Genomic DNA, 9,839 nt, shown 5'->3' with positions numbered 1-9,839 from the left:
CATTGGATTTTTCTTGACAAAGTTTTTAATGAGGTATTTCCTATCACAAAGGATTTTGTACTTTTTTTTCCTTCACTCAAATTTTTTCTCATTGGTTTTTTTTAATAAGATTTTAACGAAGTATAATTTTAAATAGACATTTAAGAAAAAGTGTTGTGATAAGGATCACTAGGTAGATGTCCATTCTCAAGAGAGAATGAATTTAATAAAGTTGAAAATGTTACCTCTTGTACGCATATAAATAAAAGGCTAAGTTTTAAAAAACAAACCACAATAACAAAACATTTTTTTCTCTCTATACATTATAATAATATAAATTCTCTCTTTTTCCTATCACTCCATAAATTTTAAGTTTATAATATATATATAGTATTAATAAATATATTAATTATCTTTATTATATTAAAATAGTAATTATGATGAATATTACTACTAAAATTATCTAACTATACTTTTTTTATTACCTGTTATTTATTTATTTATTTCACAACAAACACATCAAATCTCATAACACAACACCAAAATTAAATAAGCGGCAAAAATCAGAATGCTCTTTGGATTGGTAAACGAATTTCTGGATATGCACCACACACTACACACATTACTTATTTCCAATTAAAAAAAAAAAGAATTGTGAGAAATTACAGAAAATAGTATCCGATAAGAAGAGAAAAATTGTGCAAAGAAAGAAGGAAGGATATGGTCTTCTCGTTATTCCGGAGATACTTGAGCATGGGCCGCCATAGCCACACCTCAAACAAGGTTCAGGCTCTCTACGACCACTGCAACGCCATTTTCTCCCCTTCCTCAACGCCACCACCTTCTTCGCAAGCTTTGCACAAGCTCTCTTCAATTCTCGGTTTATTTTTTTTCTTTCTTTGCCCCCTAATTTGTTTATTTGATTGTGTTTAGGTTATGGTTTGTAGAGTGAATAATGTAAGTTTAATCTGTCTATGCTCCAATCATTCTTTGAATATTGCATGCAACTGAGGAATGAGGATCAATTAAATGTTATCACATGGATAAAAGTAATTTCTTTTTGAAAAAGTGAGTGTGAACTGTGAAGTTTAGTTTTGTGATAGTGTTTTAGAATGTTGTTATTCATTGAAATCAAACTGTTTTTACTTCTATAAAATAAAATTATAAATTATATCTGCTTATTATCAACTTGTAGAGGTATGTTCAGTTGGTCAAATTAGGTTTTATGGGTTGCTTATTTATTTATGTGAACGCTGTGAGTTGCTTGTTGATTTCAGTGAGTTTCTTGCTGGTTGGCTGTTTTGTGGCTAGGTTGAAGTGTTGGTTGTTTTTTTGGTTTTGTGATGATTTTCTTTTTCTATCTGCATTGCAATGCATTAAGTTCTTTAGAGTTGGTTATTAATGTAGGCATTGAAACTATCAAGGCTGCATATTTGAACTGTAAAACTAAAAAGGATATTATGAAGATGTGATGTTGTGGATAATGTATGGGATCTTTTAGACAAAACACAGTCACCTTGAGTTTGTTTTTTAGGTGTCGTGCAAGCAAGAGGAATAGTTTTATACAAGAGTGGGAGGATTAACTCTGGCACGTTCAATCTTGCTTGCATGGTCAACATTAAAACAAAAGGGCACGAGCGACTGTGCATGCGTGAGTTCGTGCGTGTGTGTGGAGAATTAGTCTTGCTGCATCAATATGAGCAATTTATTCAACAAACATACTATATGATATTTGTTAAAATGTTGGCAAGTTTGACTTGTTTAGGAATATGAAGTAATGAACAATAACACTACTGATATATCTGTCCACAGTAATATGGCAGTTATTCTGTGCCTGCTGTTCATAAATAGTCTATTCTTATTTCTAGCGTTTTCCAATCAAACTAGAAACCATTTTATTTTATCATATATATTTGAACTCTGAAATGCAGATGTTACATTGTCTTTGGCAATGAGTTACTGATCTTTTGTTATTGTTCTTGACTTGGTAGATACTGTCCAACCATCAGATGTTGGGCTTTCGGAGGAAACTACAGATGATGATCGAGGGCATGGGTTTTTTGGAATTAATCAACTGAATAGGGCAGCTCGATGGGCTCAACCAATAACTTATATTGACATTCACGAGTCCGATAGTTTTACGGTGAGCTTACCTTTCTAGCATGTCCATTAATAAGTTGGCTGCTTAAAACTAGTACAGTGACAATATTGTCAAATTCTTGGCAATGGCTGTTACAATCACAGTATATGTCCTGCTAAATTGCATTGTGCTAAAAAGATACAGGAAAAAAGATTACTGAATCCTTAGACCCTGTATGTTCGAAAATTTGCTAGTCATTGTATTATAATGGGAATCAGGTCAAAGTCAGATTCGGCTTATATGTTGAATGTTTGAATATATAGAGACTAAGATGGAATAAGAACATCTTGGCTTTTTTAAACCTTGAATTTTTATTTTTTAGTCAGGCATACTTTAATCATATATATAGCTAGCTCGTTGTCTCTTTCTTCAACCATACCAATGTTGGACTGATGCAAACTTCAGGCTTTGCCTATGTATGCATATTTGTATATACAATTTCTTCAATATTTCTGAGTTTCTTATTATCAAAGATATTCTCAGTTTTGTTATATATTGTGTTATATTTCGGATATACAAATGAGTTGATTGTATATAGTGAATTTTTAGTGAAAATTTCAGTTTGTGTGAAATGAGATTTGGACTTAAAGTAAGCAGTGTTATTTGGTGCAGATGTGTATATTCTGTTTTCCCACTTCTTCGGTTATACCACTGCATGACCATCCTGGCATGACTGTATTTAGCAAAATTCTCTACGGCTCTTTGCATGTGAAAGCTTATGATTGGGTTGAACCTCCCTGCACTGTAGAAAGCAAGGGACCAGGACATCCTCAAGGTCTGGCTTTTAGAATCCGTTTGTTTCTTTTGTTTCTTGGGACTGGGACTGAGTATTGTGTTTGGTGATCAGAGACTGGAATTAAAATTTCAGTCCTGAGACACAAAATTTCAGTCCTTTCAGTACCTCTAGAAAGTAGGGACATAGGAGACTGAAATTTTTAGAGACGGAAACGGAAACTTTACAACATTTCTTTCCAGAAATACTCTCATTTAACTTTTCAAATTCCAAATCTACCATTCAATCTCCATATTTATCTTAAACCAAATATGATATTGAGACATAACTTAGTCCAGTACATTTTACACCAAACACAATACAGAAACTTAATTCAATCTCTGTCTCTCAATCTCAGTCTCTTCCAAATGTAGCCTTATATTGCATTTTCTTATGATTTGACATTTTTCTTGTTTTTATCGGGCAAGTAAATTCTCAAAATAATCCTCAAAAAAGATATGAGACATGAAATTTACTTCTGTTTGGTACTTTATAGTATAAAATAACTGTCAAATTAAGGATTAAATTGATGCCTATATATGTAGTATTAGATTGCAAAGAGGGACCGAATCCATGTTTTGTACCTTTAGAGAAATAACTAAAGTATTATATTTTTTAAAGGTTTAGTATTTACAGTTTTTCATACAAGGTGATGTCGCTTTTGTTAATTTGTCGCTGGAACACATTTTTGTCTTGTCCCACACTCTTGTATGAGAGCATGTAAATATAAAAAGCACTGAGTAACGATACATCTTCCTGATATGTACTCCTAATAATCCTTCTAATATTAAATTAAAAAAGTATTACGTGAAAAAGTAAAGGTATTCAATGCTTTGTAAATATAAAAAAAGCATTCAAGATTTTCTAAATCTATTAGTTAGGGGGAAGTATTAGTAAGAGTATTAGGGGATTAATCATTTTCCTATAGAATTTCCTATGGCTAATTGCCACTACTGTTGAGGGCTTACATTAACATAATTGTATATCTCATCTAGGAGATCTTTTTATCAACATTATTAAACAATATGATATCATATTTAGTGGCTTATAAAACTTGCTATTCTGCATCCATGTTTTAAAATGATTTTGTTGTAATTTTTCTTTGTTTTAGTTAGACTGGCCAAGTTAGCTGTTGATAAGGTCATGACTACACCGTGCGAGACATCGGTTTTATATCCAAAGCATGGTGGAAATCTGCACTGTTTCACAGCAGTAACACCTTGTGCTGTGCTAGACATTCTTTCACCTCCATATAGAGAAGATGAAGGAAGGAAGTGTACTTACTATCATGATTATCCATATTCAACATTTTGTAAGTAACTCTTCGACCTATCACTTATATTCCATGCACCATAGGATATAGCTTTGGTACTCGGTAGTAGGAATGATCTTAGAAGTTCTATTAAACTTAGTTTGCTCCCTTTCTTGAGTTTTGAAGCCTTCGATGGAGGATTTATAAGTTCAGTTAGATTTTGTTTTTCCCCCTTAGAAAGTTATTAATCTTTTCAAAACTTGCAAATCACTTGAGGGAATGGAGAAGCATTATCTGATCAGCATCTCAGTTATATATATTTTTTTTAATGCTTGTTGCACTACAGCAACACAAAATGGCCCTAAGATATGCGACAACGAAGAGGAGGAATATGCTTGGCTTGTAGAGATAGGAACGCCTGCGGATCTTTATATGCGCTCAAGAGAGTACACTGGTCCGGCTATCCAGCTTTAGGTCTTTTGCTCGGATTTAAAAGTGATTATATGCTTCCTATTGTGAATGACGGGTGATGATGTTAATGCCTGAAATCTATTCATCTCCCATTCTGCACCTGCTGGCAAGCGAAGAGGATCTAAATTTGTTTACAACACGACATGTGAAGGTTGATTTATGCCTCCTTTTGCTGGAAGCATATTTGGAGCATAAGATTTTGATACATAAAATCTGTGATAGTCCTCATGCTTTGACAAGCAAAACTATTTTTGTAATATTCCTTGTATAGTGGATGGGGTAGATTGTAGTATCAATGAAATGGCAATACTTTCTTATCATTTGCAATATCTACTATTAGTATTTGCTAAAGAGGTGCAGGTATGTGACCATGGGAAAAATGATCTCGATACCCTACTAAGTTAATCCCTATTTTGGACATTTTGACCTTATATTTGTATTTTCATGATGAACAATTTTTACCCATTCATAAATAATTATATTAAGGATCAATATATACTAAAATGAGTAAAATCGTTTCAAAATGCTATAAAAGAACCAACTTGTGTGACATCTGAAATTTACATAATGACTCTCCCCCGACACAAAATAAAAAAACAATTTAGTGTTTTAACTTGGTGAACAATTGTCAATACTCCAAAAAGAGTGAACAATATGGCTTTCCTAATAAGGGAACAATGGTGGCTTTGAATTTAAGTTACTCAATTCATTAAAGTGGTTTAAGTTCATCCAAAACAACACATTCGAATTAACTCATCACGTAGACTTGTTTGAAAGTTACACCTATAGTCCCTGCATGAAGTTACATTAAGCTACTTCACATCATAATAGCAGCTTCACCAAAATCAAGTTTCTTATTTCTGGAGTAATTATTTCAGTTCAAAACTAACACATTTGAAGGCTAAACCCATCAATTGCAGCTCTCAAAACTCTGGATTTACCTTGGCCATGTTTGTTTTCTTAACTTAATCGATGATGATAATGACTCTTGCAGAAATATTTCAAGACTACATATTTGAGATCAGCCCTTGTTCACTCTAAGGGGATCTGAAGGCTTCACCAGCATATCGGACGCTTCCAAGTTCCTCTTCAATGCGAAGAAGCTGAAAAGATATTGAACAATGTTTTGAAGGGAAAAGTTCTTTAGATCATTCCATCAAACAATAACTAATGATCACACAGTATACTATATAACAATTCAAAGAAGCAATCAAAAAAATTTTTTTTCAAGGATAACGATGGTTTTCTATTTTCTATCAAAATTCAAGTTTTAAAACTAAGAACTAAAACAGTATTATTGCACATTTGTTATTTATTCTGAGTCAGCATAATGATGTTCAATTTCTTTAGTTAAACCAATCTCTGCCATGCCAGCTCAAGATAAAAATAGTCAGCCTCAAGAGTCAAAGAAGAATGTATAGTGAAATTTGAATGAAACAAGTTATGATAGTTTAGTCCTAAGGATTTCTGAGTTATTTTAAAATACTAATGCTATAGCCTGTCTATGCTAAAATCTTGAAGCTAAGAGGAGGAAGTTAGCACAAAATGCCAATTACCTGATTATACTTTGCCAATCGCTCACTTCGGCACGGTGCACCAGTCTTAATCTATATGACAAAAGCTCGGATCATCAACACAAGCCATAACATGGTATAATTTACAATAGAAAAATATTAAATACACCAAACAAATATATTAAGGAAATAGAACCTGTCCACTGGCCAAGCCGACAGAGAGATCAGCAATGAAGTTATCTTCAGTCTCACCACTCCGATGACTAACCATGACACCCCAGCCTGCTGCCTTTGAGTCAAGTGCAGCCTGAATAGATTCTGTCACTGTGCCAATCTGGTTAACCTGCAGTGGTTGGATAACAGATAAAACAACTGAAGCATTAATTGGCATGTCTCCCCTACAAATTCTGACAATATGCAATATCTCAAATTACTATTTGATTAGATATCTAGAAAGAAAAACTTGTCTTAAAGCAAAATGTCAAAAAGAATTGATAGAAAAATTAATCTGAAGCAAAAAGTACTATATGAATGATAACATCAAATAATAAAAAATTGTTTAAGAACAGTCACCTTTAGAAGCAAACCATTGCAAGCCTTCTTCTGGATGGCTTCAGCTATTCTCTTCGGGTTTGTAACAAGTAAATCATCTCCTACAAGTTGAATATCAACTGAAGACTGTAGTGAAGCCCATGAACCCCAGTCATCTTGATCAAATGGATCCTCAATTGACACAATGGGAAATTCCTTCACAAAGTCTTTATAAAGATTGCAAAGACTCTGGGCAGAGAGAACATGAGCTCCATCATTTGGTTGTTTCTTGAAGTTCAAATCATATTTTCCATCCTTAGTGTAAAACTCTGAAGCTGCAACATCCATACCTATTTTAATCTGCACCATTGTTTTTTAAATTTTGATCAACAAGAAGGATATTCAAATCACGCAAAGGCATAAAAATAGTCATATCAGTGCCTACCTTGCCAGCGTAACCAGCCTTCTCAATAGCATCAATGAGTAAAACTAGCCCCTCCCTGTTATCCTGAACATTGGGAGCAAATCCTCCTTCGTCTCCGACATTACATGCATCTTGTCCATATTTTGCCTTGATAATACCCTTCAATACATGATAAACTGTTCGTGGAAATAGTTAAGTTGACTGGTTGTCAGTATGAATACATCAAGATTGAAAAATTCATGCAATATATGCCGAATATATGAACTTATGGAGTCAAGATAATTTGAGCGTAGAATAATCATCAAATCAAATTATATGTCACAGAATCCTATAGGTCTAACTAACCTCACAAATCATATCAATTCACATACACCACAATAATTGAACGGAAAGGAAGGCATTATTAAGTTCAATACCAAAATGAGAAAATAAATACACGCATATGCTAAGTTGCAGCCAGAAGTAAAAGAATTTCACAAGCATACTTCTTCAATGTGGTTACATTTATAAAGCACTAGATTTCTAACCTTCACTACCCATGCGGAGTGCCTCAGAAAATGAAGTAGCTCCAACCGGTAGTATCATAAATTCTTGCATGGCCAGATTATTTCCAGCATGACTACCCCCATTTATAACATTAAAAGCTGGAACTGGCATTACAAGTTCTTTTGTTCCAGAAATTTCCTGGATATGTTTGTATAGAGGCACTCCTCTTGCTCCTGCACCAGCTCTACACACGCTCAGCGAAACTCCCAATATTGCATTAGCCCCTAGCTTTGACTTGTTAGGAGTTCCATCTATTTCCAGCATGATAGCATCCACATCTGCTTGATTCCTTGTGAAACACAAAAACAAATATTCAGCAGCACAACACACAATTCAAAAACAATGAGCATATTTAGAAGTTTCAAAAATAAATTCAGCCACATCAACTATCTCCTATATATAATTGGGACCGGGAAAGGGTTTGGTCTACACATTTTTTTCCCTTAACGTATCCTAAATTATGTATAAGAATTCAATTTTGAAGCCAATGAAGAGCAGTTTTATATTTACACCCAATTACGTAGCGCCATAAATGATCATAAATGAAAATAACTACCGTTTACATTAATCGCATGAGTAGTTGTCCAAAAGAACGGATGCAATTCGACAACATTAAAATGAAACTCTATTTATAAATAATACTTTATTCTATTTCTAAGATTCAAATCCAACATCTCTTAATTAAAGTCTAAGGTATTTACATTCTTAATTAATCATACACATTTAACGATAAAAACATGAATTAGAAGGCACGATAAAACACGTAGTTTTCATAAAAAAGAATTGAAACAAAAAAGGTTCAACCTTCCTACTATACAAATACAACACAATAACCATTTACTCAGAAATTTTAAACCTGTGCACAGCTACTCAAAAGTGCAACAAACAATGTCCAGCACACAACAGAATCTCAGAACCGTTGTTTTGGTTTACCTAACATCAACGCCAAGAAGCTTAGGAGCCAAGACCTCATTGATGTTCCTAACAGCATTAAGCACTCCTTTTCCTCGATAAACGCTCTTATCACCATCCCTCAGCTCCAGCGCCTCGTAGATCCCCGTGGAGGCGCCACTCGGCACCGCCGATCGGTACAGCTGGTCGGTCACCAGATCCACCTCCACCGTCGGGTTTCCCCTGCTATCCACGATCTGCCTCGCCTTCAGCGACTTCACAGAACACTCCCGCGTCGCCGTCACCGCCGCTGCAGAGGGAGACGCCACAGAGGCCGAGGCACGCACCGCGATTGATCGTCGCGAGTTGCGAAAGGGCACAGACTTCGGCGGCGCTACCGGCCTGGAGGCAATAAAGGAAGGTGTTTGGGAAACGGTTTTGGTGGTTTGGGGCGTGAAACTCAAAGCCATTGTTTAGGAACCAAAAAAAGAAAAAAGAAAGTTTTCTCTTATAGATTGTTATTATTATTATTTTTAATTCTTTTTTAAATATTGATTTTGTGTGTGACGAGTGATGAAGAGTGAAGAGAAAAAAGGATGCGTGAAGTTTTATAGGGTGGCGTTTTAAGAGTTGGGGTTTGTGGAAGAGTCCGCCAAGAGCGATGAAAGAAAGAAAGTGAAGTGAAGTAATAATAAACAACGAGTTTTAGTTTTGGAGGTTGTTGGGAAGGACATGACTGACTATAAGACCGAAGAGGGAGACGGGTTGGGTAGGTGAGTTGGTGGCACTAGCTACTAAGCTCCATGCATGTTTTGTTTGTTTGTTCTCGTTTTTTTTTTTAATTTGATTTTAAAACGTGGGATATAGAAAGAATTAAATTAAAAGAAAAAAATAATACATTTATTTTTATTTTTCCAGATACCTCTTTTTTTTAATTTGAGGAAATTAATATTAGTATCTAAGAGTTTAATTTTAATATACTGATATTGTAAATTATTTTACATCGTTATTCAATCATGTTTATTTTTTTGGAAGAAGGGACAAAATTACACCTAAAAGTTCACACGTTGGACACAAATACACTTCAATCATTTAATGAGTCACGTGTGCACAATAATTATACACTCTGGCAGACACATTCACCCTTCCTGCCATGAGTGTGGCGTCCTTAGTTTGAGTGGACACATGACTCTCTTTAGAGCAACTCCAATGGTTATGTTTTGGAGTCCCTATTACTGTGGCGTGTCAGAGAAAAAGGAAATCAGCCGTTGGAGTAAGATGAGAAGGAGGTCCTTCTCTTGGATCGAGAACAGAGAGTT

The 9,839-nt window shown here is 34.7% G+C and overlaps 2 protein-coding genes across 3 annotated transcripts; one reads left to right on the top strand and one right to left on the bottom strand.

Moving 5' to 3' along the window:
• Nucleotides 1-488: 488 nt before the first annotated feature.
• On the top strand, nt 489-4,934 carry LOC112716236 (plant cysteine oxidase 3). 2 transcript variants are annotated; one of them, XM_025768103.3, is made up of 6 exons: nt 557-859; nt 1,514-1,630; nt 1,971-2,122; nt 2,732-2,894; nt 4,003-4,203; nt 4,490-4,934. In XM_025768103.3, exons 1-6 carry the CDS (start codon nt 700-702, stop codon nt 4,615-4,617), a joined length of 921 nt encoding a protein of 306 aa, XP_025623888.1. In that variant the 5' UTR covers nt 557-699; the 3' UTR covers nt 4,618-4,934. The 2 variants fall into 2 exon arrangements, with proteins under 2 accessions (XP_025623890.1, XP_025623888.1); XM_025768105.3 differs by lacking the exon at nt 1,514-1,630 and having other exon boundaries at nt 489-859.
• Nucleotides 4,935-5,299: 365 nt separating this feature from the next.
• Nucleotides 5,300-9,300, bottom strand: LOC112716235 (enolase 1, chloroplastic). The gene is made up of 7 exons (XM_025768101.3): nt 8,563-9,300; nt 7,611-7,918; nt 7,105-7,259; nt 6,702-7,019; nt 6,325-6,471; nt 6,171-6,221; nt 5,300-5,717 (listed from the first exon to the last, which is right to left on the bottom strand). The coding sequence occupies exons 1-7, from the start codon at nt 8,988-8,990 to the stop codon at nt 5,652-5,654; spliced, it is 1,473 nt and encodes a 490-aa protein (XP_025623886.1). The 5' UTR covers nt 8,991-9,300; the 3' UTR covers nt 5,300-5,651.
• Nucleotides 9,301-9,839: the final 539 nt, after the last annotated feature.

This window comes from Arachis hypogaea, chromosome 10, assembly GCF_003086295.3.
Source record: "Arachis hypogaea cultivar Tifrunner chromosome 10, arahy.Tifrunner.gnm2.J5K5, whole genome shotgun sequence".
NCBI lineage: Eukaryota > Viridiplantae > Streptophyta > Magnoliopsida > Fabales > Fabaceae > Arachis > Arachis hypogaea.
The sequence above is the reverse complement of the archived record's forward strand: the minus strand, read 5'-3'. Positions and strand labels throughout refer to the sequence as shown.

Coding starts and splice junctions, on each gene's coding strand:
- LOC112716236 (XM_025768103.3), top strand. CDS start 700: ATGGTCTTCTCGTTATTCCGGAGATACTTGAGCATGGGCCGCCATAGC. Junction 860..1,513: donor CAAGCTCTCTTCAATTCTCG/GTTTATTTTTTT, acceptor TTTGTTTTTTAG/GTGTCGTGCAAGCAAGAGGA. Junction 2,895..4,002: donor GGGACCAGGACATCCTCAAG/GTCTGGCTTTTA, acceptor TCTTTGTTTTAG/TTAGACTGGCCAAGTTAGCT.
- LOC112716235 (XM_025768101.3), bottom strand. CDS start 8,990: ATGGCTTTGAGTTTCACGCCCCAAACCACCAAAACCGTTTCCCAAACA. Junction 7,020..7,104: donor AGGCTGGTTACGCTGGCAAG/GTAGGCACTGAT, acceptor ACAATGGTGCAG/ATTAAAATAGGTATGGATGT. Junction 6,222..6,324: donor TCGGCTTGGCCAGTGGACAG/GTTCTATTTCCT, acceptor TTTGTCATATAG/ATTAAGACTGGTGCACCGTG.